General features: G+C 45.3%; 6 protein-coding genes across 6 annotated transcripts; 3 read left to right on the top strand and 3 right to left on the bottom strand.

The window, feature by feature from the left end:
- Window positions 1-37: 37 nt before the first annotated feature.
- LOC6524863 lies at window positions 38-1,395 on the bottom strand. The gene is made up of 2 exons (XM_002100667.4): window positions 963-1,395; window positions 38-901 (listed from the first exon to the last, which is right to left on the bottom strand). Exons 1-2 carry the CDS (start codon window positions 1,293-1,295, stop codon window positions 341-343), a joined length of 894 nt encoding a protein of 297 aa, XP_002100703.1. The 5' UTR covers window positions 1,296-1,395; the 3' UTR covers window positions 38-340.
- Window positions 1,396-1,960: 565 nt separating this feature from the next.
- Window positions 1,961-6,052, top strand: LOC6524862 (ATP-binding cassette sub-family F member 2). Its single transcript, XM_002100666.4, has 5 exons — window positions 1,961-2,183; window positions 3,477-4,145; window positions 4,205-4,710; window positions 4,777-5,313; window positions 5,423-6,052. The coding sequence occupies exons 2-5, from the start codon at window positions 3,485-3,487 to the stop codon at window positions 5,552-5,554; spliced, it is 1,836 nt and encodes a 611-aa protein (XP_002100702.1). The 5' UTR covers window positions 1,961-2,183; window positions 3,477-3,484; the 3' UTR covers window positions 5,555-6,052.
- A 687-nt stretch (window positions 6,053-6,739) lies between these two features.
- On the bottom strand, window positions 6,740-8,451 carry LOC6524861. The gene is made up of 2 exons (XM_002100665.4): window positions 8,140-8,451; window positions 6,740-7,954 (listed from the first exon to the last, which is right to left on the bottom strand). Exons 1-2 carry the CDS (start codon window positions 8,316-8,318, stop codon window positions 7,096-7,098), a joined length of 1,038 nt encoding a protein of 345 aa, XP_002100701.1. The 5' UTR covers window positions 8,319-8,451; the 3' UTR covers window positions 6,740-7,095.
- A 340-nt stretch (window positions 8,452-8,791) lies between these two features.
- Window positions 8,792-11,071, top strand: LOC6524860 (CDP-diacylglycerol--inositol 3-phosphatidyltransferase). Its single transcript, XM_002100664.3, has 5 exons — window positions 8,792-8,968; window positions 9,235-9,369; window positions 9,840-9,993; window positions 10,083-10,234; window positions 10,317-11,071. Exons 1-5 carry the CDS (start codon window positions 8,917-8,919, stop codon window positions 10,496-10,498), a joined length of 675 nt encoding a protein of 224 aa, XP_002100700.1. The 5' UTR covers window positions 8,792-8,916; the 3' UTR covers window positions 10,499-11,071.
- Window positions 11,072-11,220: 149 nt separating this feature from the next.
- On the top strand, window positions 11,221-12,363 carry LOC6524859 (mitochondrial inner membrane protease subunit 1). The gene is made up of 2 exons (XM_002100663.4): window positions 11,221-11,524; window positions 11,588-12,363. Exons 1-2 carry the CDS (start codon window positions 11,426-11,428, stop codon window positions 11,987-11,989), a joined length of 501 nt encoding a protein of 166 aa, XP_002100699.1. The 5' UTR covers window positions 11,221-11,425; the 3' UTR covers window positions 11,990-12,363.
- Window positions 12,364-12,795: 432 nt separating this feature from the next.
- Window positions 12,796-15,363, bottom strand: LOC6524858 (nudix hydrolase 2). The gene is made up of 4 exons (XM_002100662.4): window positions 15,193-15,363; window positions 14,163-14,495; window positions 13,977-14,098; window positions 12,796-13,714 (listed from the first exon to the last, which is right to left on the bottom strand). The coding sequence occupies exons 2-4, from the start codon at window positions 14,327-14,329 to the stop codon at window positions 13,014-13,016; spliced, it is 990 nt and encodes a 329-aa protein (XP_002100698.1). The 5' UTR covers window positions 14,330-14,495; window positions 15,193-15,363; the 3' UTR covers window positions 12,796-13,013.
- Between the last annotated feature and the right edge of the window lie 110 nt (window positions 15,364-15,473).

Below are 15,473 nucleotides of genomic sequence, written 5' to 3'. Positions count from 1 at the left end.
TAGTTGTACAACTATCGACAGTTCTTTTATCACTGAATTTAAAAATGTGTACTTCTTTATTTCGAATTCAGGCGAGTTTAACTCTTTCTCATACAAAAATGTAGCCCTCCTCGGTTTTACTACTTACAAAGTATTTATTTTTGTAGTATTATTTACATTCTTAAACTTAATCGTCATTCTTAAAAATTAACTTGACTACTGAACGACAAACGGCTTGAAAATCCCCTAAAAATAGACCAGGGTGACATATTCCTGTGGAATTTGCGAGAACTGAGCACAGGGACTACATGAACACATATGTAAACAATGGAACTTGTTGGCCTTAATCTAGACTTATGGATTAGAAGGTATGTTGGAGCTGCGTGCTATTGACATCGGTGCTCTGAAACTGTCCAGTTTCCGCCTCGAACAGCACCTGCTGGATGCGGAGTTTCGCCACCGATCGAGAATATGAATCCGGAATGGTTCGCAGCTGGGAGGCGATGCTCTGGCCGAAAATCATTAGCTCATCCTCTCCGGCCGAGTCCAGACTCGTATTGTACTTAGGTTTTCGTTGTGTCGGCGTGGGTGGGAGCTGTTGGGAGCTGCTGCACCCCTGAGGATGTTGCTCCTGCTGTGGTTGTTCCACCAGGCAGAGTGAGGAATCATCCAAGATTAGCTCGGCTTTGCTGGCGCGAGTATTTTCCGCAGCCATTGAAATTATGCAGCTGCTTGCTGTAGGCTTGCTTCGTTCCAAAGAACACTCATCTGGCTCGGCATCCACCTCTGCATCCTCCTCCTCTAGCGCATCCTCACTCATACTGATATCTGCGGCGGCAGTGAAAAGAAGTTTGCTCTGGGGCAGCGTCGTCTCCTCCGCTTTAACTGGCGTTGGTGGAGCACTAGCATGCTTGTTTTTTCCCTGCAGGTGGACCAGAGGTCAGATTTACATAAGAATCAGAATAAAGATCGAGAAATCCTACCCTTTTGCAGTGGGAAAGGGAAACGGAGCGCAGAAAGGAGTCGGCCAACTTAAACCAAAATAACTTGGGCTCGTAGCTTCTTCCCAGCTCCTTCTCGCGCATCCAGATGCGCAGCTCCTTGGAGTAGACGGTACGCACACTCTTGATCTTTAGCTTTATGTCCACCACCGTCAGTTGGGGTATCTTTAGGGAACGGATTATCGCCCCGTAGGCCTCCTCACGGGACACCCGATTCTTGTACGAGTCCAGAAGCGAGTTGTAGAGACACGGCTGGCGACGGTATGCCTCCAGGAACTCCGTGATCGGGATCTTGGTGTCGCTCAGCTTCGACATGACCAATTCCGAATTGGGGCCTTTTTGGGCCAATAAAAAACACAACACAACTTTTGTTTACACTTGTTTAGTGTGGCCAGTCGATGGGTGGATTGAATATGACCAAATTTCGAAGGCGTTGTCTGCATATATATCGTTTGCTGACCATTATATTACATTTAAATAAAATGTGAATAAGTGTTACTTATATAGCTATTTTAAATATTTAAAGAGAACATTGTTAAAAGTTTGTAATTTCCAATTTCAAAGTAATTCTAATAATGTGCCAATTTCTTCATCTTTTAATGAAAACAAAATATTTAATGTAATTTGCAATTTACGAATATATTTGACCTAGTCTTGATAGAGTTAATTTAGGCGAATGCAAGCTATTGATTTTCAATCAATGAAAGATCAAATCAAAATTAATAAAAAAAAGGCAAGTTAATATATGCAATGAAAACAATAAATTTCTTTAATTTACAAATAATTTTGGACTTTAATTATACGGATTTTTACCGATACTATCGCCAGTCCGTGCCGTCCTCTGCCAGTGTGCCCATCGCCCAAGTGCCCCAGTGTGACCCTGCCGCGCTGGTGACCGAATGCTCTCCCGCTCCGTGGGTTCCGTGCCAAACGCCATCACCACCACGTGGAACCTTTCTCCCGTTCCGTTCCGTTCAGTCGTCTCTCTCTTTTTCTACCGAAAACGGTAACAGGCAGCAGGCACTTTTCAGCAGCTGCTCCGTGCGTGCGTGTGTGTGTGCGAGATCCGAAACGAACCGATCTGTTCCGTTACGTTCCGTTGCCGTCGCCGTACCGTTATCCTTCGCGAACTTCAAAGGATACTCCTTCGCGCTGTACTAACCCATCATCCTTGATAATCAGTCAAGTCCAATCGACGCCAAGGTGAGTAATTGCACACCGTCATCGTCGTCATCTCGCCGTGGAAAATTCAATAATGTGCGCAGCGCAACACACATGCAATTTTACCATTTCTGCGACTGCCTGACTGCGTGTCTGTGTACGTGTGTACGCGTGTGTGCGTGTTGTAACATCGGCCAGGTGTATGTGAGGGTGCGAGGGAGAGAGGGGATTGATAGTGACAGCAGATCGTGCAATGCAGTTTTTCCGCGTTTCCTGCAATTTCCCACTGCCATCAATGGGCTCCATTGTGGCCAGAGTGTTCCAGTGAATCATGCATCCCATTCAGACAACCCGGCCGCAAGAAGAAGAGGAAGAAGTGTTCCCCTCGGCAACAGAGAAAGAAAGAGCGTGTGTGAGGGAGGCAGAGAGCGGCACAGTGGAGCGCAGCCAGCACAGTGGAAATTTTTGAGTTTTTGCTGACGCTGTCTAATTTTAAAATTGAGTTCAGATTTTATTTGTTCTTTGTTGAAACAGTTGGTTACACGCGATCTTTGTGTATGCAAGTGTGGGCGGGGAGGAAGCGAGGTAGAAAGAGAGAGAGAGAGCGGGAAACCCAAATCCAGGTGGCCTTGAACATGATCCTGTAAATTGAACAGTGCTACCCATAGAAATAAAGGCGCCAAAATAACAGACACAGTGCTGCCCAGGATCTGCAAAATGTTCCTTTAAATTAAATTGTATGGTAAATAAATACGAAAATATAATAATTTGTTCGAGCATTACAACTGACTCCAAAATTAGGAAATGTGGCCATCTTCATCAAGAACAATAGAATTTTAGAGTGTGCAAAGTAAACAGTATTCAATCGATATTGCAAGGGTTAAGATTTTGAGCATAAGCGAATATTGAAGGTTTAGTTTCAATATTATTAAAAGTTGTTCAATACACGTTTCAACGATTAGATCGGTAATACTGAGTCGTCGAAGTCTCTGGGTTCTTTTATTATAATCTTTATAAGGTAATCAACGCGAAAAAAAGAACGATCGTGTGTCTGGCGTTCGCAGATAAGACAACCACAACATAACTTAAAACCTGTTCCGGGTCTACGACCTTGTGGGAAATATCTAACCCTTTCCAGCAACTACCTCTTAAAAAAAATTTTTTCAAAAAATATAGAACGTAGAAAGTCAATGATTTTAATTTACTGTCATTACTGGCGGCGACTGAATAACACACAATATAGAAAACCTTTGGCAAAGAAAGATTGAAATAAAATCCCCGACAGAGAACAAAATACCAGTAAAGTATTTATATCCCGATTTGATCCATTTGCAGCCGGAATAATGTCATCCGCCGCGAAGAAACGCGAGGCGCAGAAGAAGAAGGATGCGCGCAACAAGAAGATCCAACAGATACCCTCCTCCAAGAAGGCCAACGGTGTTCCGGAACGCGAACTGACCGAGGAGGAGAAGCTGTGCGCCAAGCTGGAGGAGGAGGCACGGATCAGTGCGGAGGCCCGATCCTGCACCGGATCGCTGGCGGTGCATCCGCGTTCCCGCGATGTCAAGATCGCCAACTTTTCGATCACGTTCTTTGGCTCCGAGCTGCTGCAGGACACCATGCTGGAGTTGAATTGCGGACGTCGCTACGGTCTGATTGGCCTAAACGGATGCGGTAAATCCTCGCTGCTGGCCTGCCTTGGCGGCAGGGAGGTGCCCGTACCGCCGCACATCGACATCTTCCACTTGACGCGCGAAATCCCGGCCAGCTCAAAGAGTGCCCTGCAGTGCGTCATGGAGGTGGACGAGGAGCGTATTAAGCTGGAGAAGCTGGCCGAGGAGCTGGCCATGAGCGAGGAGGACGATGCCCAGGAGCAGCTGATCGACATCTACGAGCGGCTGGACGATATGTCCGCTGATCTGGCAGAGGTCAAGGCGGCCCGCATCCTTCACGGTCTCGGCTTCGACAAGGCCATGCAACAGAAACAGGCCAAGGACTTCTCAGGTTTGTGCACGAAGGGATGTCATATGTAAACAATTTGTAATATTCTTGTTGCCCTCCAGGTGGTTGGCGTATGCGTATCGCCTTGGCCCGCGCTCTGTTTGTGAAGCCACATCTGCTGTTGCTGGACGAGCCGACGAATCACTTGGATCTTGACGCTTGTGTGTGGCTGGAGGAGGAGCTTAAGACATACAAGCGCATCCTGGTGCTCATCTCGCACTCGCAGGATTTCCTCAACGGTGTCTGCACTAACATCATTCACCTGACGAGCAAGCGACTCAAGTACTACACCGGTAACTACGAGGCCTTTGTGCGCACCCGCATGGAACTGCTGGAGAACCAGATGAAGCAGTACAACTGGGAACAGGATCAGATTTCGCACATGAAGAACTACATTGCTCGATTCGGTCACGGTTCCGCCAAGTTGGCGCGACAGGCGCAGTCCAAGGAGAAGACGCTGGCCAAGATGGTGGCACAGGGACTCACCGAGAAGGTGTCCGACGACAAGGTGCTCAACTTTTACTTCCCATCGTGCGGCAAGGTGCCACCACCCGTGATCATGGTGCAGGTTGGTTTCTTTTAATGACTTTGGTAAAAGGTTAAAGATGACTAACTAATAAAATGCTTGCTGTAGAACGTGAATTTCCGATACAACGATGAGACACCGTGGATCTACAAGAATCTGGAGTTCGGTATCGATCTAGACACACGTCTCGCTTTGGTGGGACCCAACGGAGCTGGCAAGTCCACGTTGCTGAAGCTGCTTTATGGCGATCTGGTGCCCACCTCCGGCATGATCCGCAAGAACTCCCATCTGCGCATCGCCCGCTACCACCAGCATCTGCACGAGCTGCTCGATTTGGACGCCAGTCCGCTGGAGTACATGATGCGAGCCTTCCCCGACGTCAAGGAGAAGGAGGAGATGCGTAAGATCATTGGTCGCTACGGCCTTACTGGTCGCCAGCAGGTCTGTCCGATCCGTCAGCTCTCCGATGGCCAGCGGTGTCGTGTGGTGTTCGCCTGGCTGGCCTGGCAGGTGCCCCATCTCCTGCTACTTGACGAACCTACCAATCACTTGGATATGGAGACCATCGATGCGCTCGCCGATGCGATCAACGATTTCGATGGCGGCATGGTGCTAGTTAGTCACGATTTCCGTCTGATTAATCAGGTAAGCGTTCAACTTTTGATTATTTTTCCCCTTGGGAGTAGATAACCGTATAAATATTCCAAAAAAGAAAGCAGGACCATGTTTTTAATCGTTGTTCTTTCGTTTCTAGGTGGCTGAGGAGATTTGGGTGTGCGAAAAGGAGACGGTGACCAAGTGGAAGGGTGGCATTCTGGACTACAAGGACCATCTGAAGAACAAGATCACCTCGGAGAACGAGAAGAAGGCCAAGGCGGGAAAGTAGATGATATCCGATAGATACCCCATATCTAGTGGATAGCTGCCAACGGCCACACACCCGCACACACACAGTCGCGCACCCAAACACAACCCACATCCCCGAACCATAAGGACATTTCAGACCACTATCCTTTCTCTTCAATAGGCGGCGGGCGACATCCGGCTATTGGGCTGCCCGTTCGCTGCAATCCATTCTGTGCGAAATTAGTTTTGAGTTTACAATACGCTATAGTGAAGTCATGTAAACGGCAATTCGATCGGCAAACCTACCGACAACAATAAAACTAGAACACCCAAACCAAACCAATTACAAACAACCATGCATAACACAACCGTTGATAACTCAACAGCAACACACAAATTTTAGCTGAATTTTTTCTTTTTACGTGTCGAATTAAACAAAATAAAAATTATAAATATATACAATTACAAAGTGGACAGACAACAGCAACGTCAGTGAACGGGAACTATAACTTATAAATACAACCAACCAACTACAAAACTGCTTGTGATCTTGCGCTTATATAATTTCGTTTAATTCTTCGCTAGGTTTCATGTAAACATATATATAAAAATATATTTTATTTTTTTGTAATTTATTTACGCCTTAACTATATATTTACAAATTAAACAATTTAAACTACAACAACAGAAGTATGTACTTAACGTTCTGATTAAGCGAGTCGAACCAAAACGTGTGAGAAACGATGTTAAACTGCCCTCCCAATTCCGAACCGTGAATTCGTTGCCCGCGGATTCGACAAAGACAACGGCGAGTGCTTAGCGATTCAATATTCGATTTAAATACAAAGCAAAGTAAATGGAAAATGGAAATGTGTAACAGGCATAGAAAGGATTAATGGGTATTACATGAAACATACATATATATATATATATATATATATAAATATATGAAAATTTACAAATTACATAAACAAAAAGATATTATAGGTTATTTAACAAATTGGAATTGTAAGCTCCAGCGAAAAACAAAACGTTTTGTAAGCAAACACAAACAAATCACGAAACATACAATGCGATGTAGAAATCTATGCGATTAGATTCTGAATATCAGTTGTGGCACCCGAAGAGTGTTGCATTAATTAGCTAACTTAATTGAGAAATTGCTAAGAAAAAAAAAAAACAAGTTGCTTGACAAGGTAAATAAACAAATTAAATGACCAAAATATTGCACATCCCTTGGCTTCTTTATTAATGGTTTCTAGAACACCTGTTGGATTGATAAGAAACAAATTTGTTTGTTAGTCATCTGTATGTCCGCATTATCATTCGTAATTCCTTTATTTATTGTACAAATCTCAAGCGTGATCGCTCAAATCCTATTACATTTTATTGCGTTTCGCACCTTCGCTTTATTGCTGCATTCACCTGGTCTTTCGTTTGTTAATTTTTAATTGTTATGCGTGTAGGCACGTTCAAAGGTTAGTTGGTAGACTTGGTTACACTTAAGCGATAGTTATATGTGCTATTCAGTGGTAATGATCCAGTAGTAAATAATGTACAGTACGATCTTAGGACTATAATCTAGTAGCTCCTGGCCAGTTCCGAATGCATCACCGCCAGAAGCTGCCTTTCTACGCCGCTCAATGATCCGAATTCAGCTCCAAAATCGCGTAGAAGGTGCTTTAGATCGCACATTTTACGCTCCACCCAGGCACACGTAATCTCCGCCAGCGCATACTGCTGCTGCTCGGGCACAAATGCTCCCGGACGCTCCGCTGAACCCCCGTCGTCCGCCGAGCAGGGGCGCGACTCAAACTGCGCCAGGTTGTAGTAGTACTCGATCAGCTTGATGTGGGCGGGTGACTGGCGTGCGGGAGGCAGGTTCAAATGGACTAGGAGCAACAGACGCAGTACCTCAACGCGCCGCAATAGTTCACCGTACGTGCCAGCACCGCGGCGCTCGTAAACATTATCTACAATGTCGTCGTAGTGCTGCAGCGCGCTGCGGAAATCGCCGCGCTGGCCACTCGTCTCGGCGCTGATTTCCAGGTCGTGGATCTGATGGGTGGGCGAAGCGAAGCTGCTGGTGCTGTCCAGCTGGCGCTGCAGCTGCTTCAACTCTCGCAGAATGGCCGCCTTGAAGACACATCCGTCCACCGCTCGATCCGCCGCACGGTGATAGCAATGGAGCGCTCCCTCCCGAAATCCCGAGTGGCGGGTGCGCAGATGCAGCTGCCCGGACTCGTTGTGCGCCGCCAAAAAGGATCTCGCTGCCCGCAGATAAGCCTCCGATTCACGCTGCGGTGCACCGCCGTAGGACTCGCACTTGGCATACCCAATGTGGCACATGGCCGCGTACTGCAGGATGCCCGACTCCTCGAAGCTGTAGGCCAGTCGCTGGAAGTCCGCCTGCACATCGACCACGCTGGGCGCAAAGCGTCTGGGAATCAGAGAAGCATTGGAGTATTGAGATTGGGGATTTAAGATTGTTGATTTAAGAACTTCAAATAGACTTTAGATAGAAGCTTTGAATTGGGTAATGACTTGCTAATAATGAAACGTAATGAATGGAAATGCAGCGTACCTATAGAATTACGCATGTATCTCATTGCCGTAACTACTCACTTGAAGAAGCCGGCCCGCTCGAACTTCTTGATCTTGCTGGAGGCCCTAAGATATTGCTCGATCAGGTTTTTGGGGTACTGATACTGCTCCAGTTGCTGGTGCTCCTGACCCGGAGTCGTCGATCCAGCGCCGCTGGGGGATCCACCGCCGACCAGAGTCCCGCCGCGGAGTTTATCCATGCTACTGCATGTGGTTCACCGCGCAGGTTCTTTGGGGCCGCGTTATTTGTGCATTATTTTCGTCTATATTGTGTTATTATTGTTATTTGTGGAAACTTTATCGTGGGCGGTATGACCATGCCATGGACCGCTGAGGAATATACTAGATTGAAAGCGGTATACACTGCTCAACAGCACCGAAAATGCATCAAATCGCAGCCAAACCGCAGTTAAGACGCAACAAAACTCGTTAACTGGTCTTTGGGAGCTCATGTTAAACAACAACAATTATTATTTGATTAATTTAAAATTATACACATGCGCGCAAAATGCAAATAATGAGAAATTTGATGACTAAATTTTGATTGCAAAATAACTGAAATTATAAATAGATGTGTGTCAGTGGAAGCCGGCTGAAATCTTGTAGGTTAGTATAATTGGTATTTTTTCGCAAAGCGTTGTTAGTATTTTCTAAAGGTCACGCTGCGGTCACACCAGATACAGCAAATTTTGTTTCCACGGTTTTTTGTTGCAGTACTTTTGGCATTTAATTGGATAAAAACAAGCCGCAAAGCTAGCAGATCCCGAAACACACCAAGCACCAAAGAGGCGAAACAAAATGGCAATTGCCGAACACGATAACGTCTTCATCTTTGTGCCAAATCTGATCGGTGAGTGCTGTTTTTGGTTTTTATTCCGTGTTCCAGCTAGGTAAACAAATCGCATGTTCGATTTATGCGGCGCAATAATAGCGATTCTAGTGTTTCCTAATTGGATTAATAGGCGCTGTTTGGCAACCTGTGAAATGCAGGGCGCAAGTTCACCGATAAGAGCAGCGCCGTCCACCCAATTGAGTCACCCCCAATGATTTCGCCCCAGAAAACCATATACATATATGATGCACGCATATGTGTTGATTCATATTGATCTTTTCCAGGCTATGCCCGCATCGTTCTGGCCCTGATCGCCTTCTGGTTCATGTCCACCAACTATGTGATCTCCGGCTGGTGTTATGTAACCTCTGCCCTCCTGGACGCCGTCGATGGACACGCCGCCCGAGCCTTTAACCAAAGTGAGCATTACCCATGCGCCCTCGATATCTAAATGCTCGTCTATAGCAGCTGTATCTGATTTGTGCGCGCACTTTGGCCGCTAACGCACTGCAAACACCTGTCTCCGCATTGGTTATCTGCCGATATTTTGCCATTGTGGGCACGCCCTGGAGAGCCCGATATGGTCACGGCTGGATAGCCAATCGATGGATGACGTGGGGCCATAGAATAGACAGAAATCAGGGCTAATATTGCCTTGGAACTATGGAGAGACATTAGGAAGCCTTCTAAGAAACAAATGCCATATAAATATCTTTGATAATGTTTTTGATATAGTGGTGTACTGCAGGGGTATCAAACCTATAATTTTGAGGTTTATAAAGAAATGATCGTGTAGATAGAGATTCTTTCCAAAAGGGTATTCCACCAAAAATATATCGTAATATTAAATTATGGATTCTTTACTAAATAATCATTTACCCTACTACAGGCACTCGTTTTGGCGCCATGCTGGACCAGTTGACCGATCGCTGTGGCACCACCGGCCTACTAGTCACCCTGGCCTACTTCTATCCCCGGTACATGTTCTGGTTCCAGCTGTCCATCGCCATCGACGTGGCCTGCCACTGGCTCTTCATGCAGACGTAAGTGGGGAAATGGGCAGGATACAGCACGTCTGTCCTGTCAAGGACTTCAAACTAATGGCTTGCGCGTTTGTTTTTTTTTTTTGCAGGAGCGTTGTGGTGGGACGCAGCTCGCACAAGGTGAATGACAACTTCATAATGCGATTGTACTACCAGAAGGACATACTCACATTCATGTGCTGCGTTAACGAGCTGTTCTACGTGTGCTTGTACCTCTTGAATTTCACCTACGGCCCGCTGAGTAAGTATACACACTAACATGCACACACTTAGCATTCCAGCTAGCGAAACTTATCTAATCCGTTTGTACCCTTCAATTGCAGTATTCGGCGCATCGCTTTTCAAGATACTCGCCTTCCTCACGGGTCCCTTTGCCGTGCTTAAGGCATTGATCTCGGTGATGCACGCCTATGTGGCGGGCATCGATCTGGCGGCCGTGGATGTGCGCGAGCGGCAGGAGAGGCGCCAGAAGTCGGAGCCGGTGAGCGGCAAGAAATTGGAGTAAATGGGATGCGGTCCAGGATCTTCCGGCGCCACATCTATCAACAAAAAAGTACTAAACGAGACAACTCTTGATTCCAAGCTAAAACAGAATTTTGAAGACGAATTGCGATCAGATGAAATATGGGCATTAGGCAAAATAGGCCGTAGTAGGATTTTGATTATTTTTTAATGCGTTATTGCAAAGATTGTTGATTTTATTTGATATATTTTAGTTAGACGGGTGGTGAAATCACCCGACAATATGTATTTAATAGATTTTTTAATTGAAATTCAAGCGATTCGTTCCAGTCAGTAGCTGCTGCATATTTATTTTGCCTTTAGTTAGCGTAATTTACGATTTCTGTGACGCTTACACGCGATATACAAATATACATATACTGATGTATATATTGCATACATGCAGGCCAATATATGAATGAGTGTCTATTTCCAGGATTTATCTCATTGTGCACGTTTTGGGTTTGACTAACCACCTTCTCCCAGCAACTCTCTCAATGTAACTAATGTATTTCTAATCGTAAGTTAAAACAATGTAATTGGAGACCTGCATGAAATATACGACAAATGGATGTTAGATGTATTTGAAACATAAACATATGTACCACACATGCCATGCCTGGCAGACTTAGTCAAAATTGAAAAGTGAAAATAAATATATGTGGTTTTATGTGCTAAATTTTGGTTTAACTAATTGGCCCATCAATTTTTTAAAATTTGCGCCACAACAAATTTATCGTTTGACATCAAAATTATTGTTGCGGCATCCCTGGCTGGCCGCTCAGCTGCGCCGCCTGTGCAGCCCTGATTTTTACACAACATAAACATTCGATTTTGGAAGAACACTTTCCGGGAGAATAACAGGTCGTTGGACACGGGAGATGCTCTGAAACCGGGCGCATGTGGAGCAGCCAACGCCGGTATCGCCGTCATGAAGATCCTTTCCCGTTTGGGCCGCCTGATGCGGTACACGGTGGCCTATGCGGCTATCACACACTGCACCTTCGAGTACATCGGCGATTTCGTCCTGGTGAGGCGTCTATTATGATGTTCCTGGGTGGGTACACTTGCTCATTGATATAACCACTTGCAGTGCAAGGGACCCTCCATGGAGCCCACTCTCCACTCGGACAACGTTCTGCTCACCGAGCGCTTGTCGAAGCACTGGCGAACTTACCAGGCCGGCGACATAGTCATCGCCATATCGCCCATCAATGCCGACCAGTTCATTTGCAAGCGTATCGTGGCCGTATCCGGTGATCAGGTGCTCACCCAGAAGCCCATTCCCCTGGAGGCGGAGTACAGTGGCAGTGCGGATGACAAGAAGAAGCCCGTGATGGTCAAGGACTATGTGCCGCGCGGATACGTTTGGATCGAAGGCGACAACAAGGGCAACAGCTCGGACTCCCGCTACTACGGACCCATTCCGGTGGGCCTCATCCGGAGCCGCGTGCTCTGCCGCATCTGGCCTGTATCCGAGGCCACGGGGCTATAAATGGGATTCGCATGAAAAAGAGTTTTAAATTAACTTGACCCGATTGCATGGCCTAAGTTTTGTTTGGAAATTCAAGTAGATAGATTGAACAACAACTTTTTAGAACTATTTTGTATGCGAGCTTCGTTTCATTTGTGCGACTTCTGGCTTTTGGATATCATTGAAAATAAACTAGGAAAAATGTTGATTAACTGCCAAAAACATATTAAAACATACATTTATTTACACTCGAGCCAAAGGGGCTTACCCCATTTTTGAGCTCCATGCAACTTTCACTTTATTTTGTACAGTTTAATCAAAATTGATAAATATGATGATTAGAATTACTGTTTGAAATTGTTGGTAATATACACTAATAAAATATTTAATTTGTAGATGTAACGACTCTCATTGAAACTGGTTAAAAATAACTTCGTTTTTCATTTTGGTTTTATTTAAGATGTTTTATTTCTATATTCATCACATTTGCGTTGACTTTTAGAACAAGAAATAATTGTTTAATGTATACAAATCATTGACTAAACTTTTCCAAACTTTACGCATTTTATGCTTATTTCTATATTCATCACATTTGCGTTGACTTTTAGAACAAGAAATAATTGTTTAATGTATACAAATCATTGACTAAACTTTTCCAAACTTTACGCATTTTATGCTTATTCTAAACTGGCAGTAGCTATTTTGATTCGTCAATAATCGTTTTGTTTCCTTTCAATCTGTAAAAATATAAAGTTAAATCCTAATTGGCTTACCTTCTAGAGAAATATTTACCATACTTGGGCATATTTTCAAAATAATATCACATGTTTTAAAAAGTATTGCCGTTTATAAATGGTATCCAAAGAAAATGTTGTGTAAGGCTGTGTGAGCTTTAATTTATATATGCATATAAATATATACAAAAAAAAAGCATTTAATAACTACATTGTAAACATTTCAATGTGCACTTGTGCTTCTGCTGGCTTTTGGAAGAAAGAACTTAATAGAAATTGCACTAAGGATTTGGCCACTGCACCGACAAGTCTCACAAATTCTTTTCATCCTGCTGCTGTTGCTGCTCCCGCTCCACGTAATACAGGTTGTATTTCTTCTTCAGCACCTGGTGCACATCGTCGCGACAGGTGAGGGTCAGGCCGCGCTTCTGATAGTCCAAAAAGGTGCGCACGAACTGCCTGTTCGTCTCGTGGACCTGCGGATGCTTTAGATACTCCGCGATTGGCATCCACTGGAGGCGGGCGATCTCCCGCTCGCAGCGCTTGAAGTCCAAATTCAGGGGCTTCAGGGCAATGACCACGTACATGTCGGAGCATCCAAAGGTGCCGCCATGGGCATGCCGCAGACTGACCACTGAGCGGAACTCGGTGCGTATTCCCGTCTCCTCGTCCACCTCGCGTATCGCCGCATCGATGAGATTCTCCCGCGGCTCCACATAGCCGCCGGGCAGCTTCCAGCTGTTCGGTATCATCGCAAACCGATCGGACACCACCAGCACCTCGTCCTGTTCGTTGATCACCAGTCCGCCGACGCCCATCAGCGTGTGTGCGTAGGTGGGCAGGTTGCTGGACTCGTCCTCTGGCAGCCAGCGGTACATGACCACCACTCCGGTCTTGGCATGGTGGAAATCAAAGCCGTTCTCCGCCAGAATGGGCACCCAATCGGCCTGCTCCTTGTACACACGGAACCAAATGGCCCGGTTCTTGTTCGTCGTCCAAAAGTTCAGCGATTCTAAAAGGTATTTTATCATTAAAATATCAATTGGAAACAGATTTAATCAATAATATGAGTTGTTTATTGTCTATGAGTATTGAAAGTCAGCTAACTTTTAAACTGATAAAATAGAAAGTAGCGATATTTTATTGAAATTGAGTTTAGTACTTTAATTTTAGATAAGTAAACTTTTAATCAACTTTTGATAACCACTTTTGCTGAGAAAGATACCCAAATTAAATTTGTAAATAATTCTTTTTAAAATGTATTTGAATCTTACTTGTCAGTTTGTCCCGAAAACTGGATTTGTCCACGTTCTCTTCGCGCCCATCGACAGTGACTCCGGCAAAACGATCCGTAATGCCGCGGAAGACATCAGCTGGCGTGTCCATAGCTTTGGAGCTGCATCAAGGAATACAACTAGTTATCAATCATGTGTTAACTACATATCTCTTTCAATTCTTACGATGAGTATACTCTTGTAAATTGCCGCTGTGACTGAATCTTTAGTGGGACTCTTGCGGCAACCGTGGATGTGGGTCGGTTTCTAGCGGTCCGGAGGAGTGTGCTCCATGAATTGAACGCCGGCTGGTTAAGTACGGTTCTGCGAGCCAGAAAACCGGTGGCCAACATTAAATAATCTCGCAGTTTGACGAAAACGACGTTGCTGAAGACGACGGGTGCCGACCACGTTGGCGTCACTAGTTCGCAACCGGAGATCTGGGTGCTGTCCCTCGGTGGGCGTGGCGTAACGTCTCAGTTTATCGACAATGCGGGGTGAAGCCAATCCCGGGGCATGCTGTGTGTGTGAAACGAGGCGAAAAGATAGGTGAAACAGGTGAGAAAGCAGCATGGCTCCAAACGTCGATGCAAATCGGATGCGATGGGCGGAACAGAGCGAGGCGGAGGAGCAGGTGGGCACTATCTCCCGCCGGCGCTAGATAAGCGATATGACCGCTGTTACGTTCGGATTTCTGTTCTTGGCATTTCGAATTTGGCGCTAACGTCAGTAACAAATATGTGTGATAGAGATGCGCAGAGCAGTGTGACTTTGACAGCAAGGGCTTTGGTAACATGAGTATAATATAAAAACTAAAACATATATTCAATGGTGAACTATTACATATTGCGCTCCCATAAATAAGGAACATAAGCTGAAGCCCTGTAGACGTATTCATACTATTTTTCTGGTTAACCCGAGAAACTGTGACTTGTCGCGATAGCAATCACGTTAGCAGTCACTGCTTTCTGCTCATCTCTAGCGCAACCTTGAGCGGCAACCCAAGGTGCGTGTGGGTGGTGGGTGGTGGTGTTGTGGGGTCGTTTCAATTGTTTCCGCATGGGCTTTGTGTATGTTTATCAGCTGAGTGGCTGCTGTTATCAACGCGCCAGACAACTGATACGACTTTTACATAACAAACAAAGCCAAACATATTTTTTATTTCATATCTGCGCCAGAATAAAACTTTGTATGGAACTCGTACTCGGAAACTCACTAGGAAATCCACAGGCGAATGGTGTCACAAAGCCAATCTGTCCAGTTCCAGTCGACTAATTGCCGATCCGATCCAATACTGCCATGGACTTTGGCATAAACAAGCGAATAAAGCAGCGCGCGATTTCAATTCGCTTCCAATTCCACCAGCACGTTGATTTCTAGGGATGGGAGACAAAAGTCAATCAGCTGATCCGGCAGTGCTGCCAACTTGGCTAGAAAAGACTGTTTAGCTTTATTTGTTAATAGTTAACAATGAAATATGAGCAAACCTAGAAAGTA

The sequence above is a fragment of the Drosophila yakuba genome, chromosome X (genome assembly GCF_016746365.2).
Source record: "Drosophila yakuba strain Tai18E2 chromosome X, Prin_Dyak_Tai18E2_2.1, whole genome shotgun sequence".
NCBI classification, from domain to species: domain Eukaryota; kingdom Metazoa; phylum Arthropoda; class Insecta; order Diptera; family Drosophilidae; genus Drosophila; species Drosophila yakuba.
Note: the sequence above shows the minus strand (reverse complement) of the source record. Positions and strands in the feature narration are given on the sequence as shown.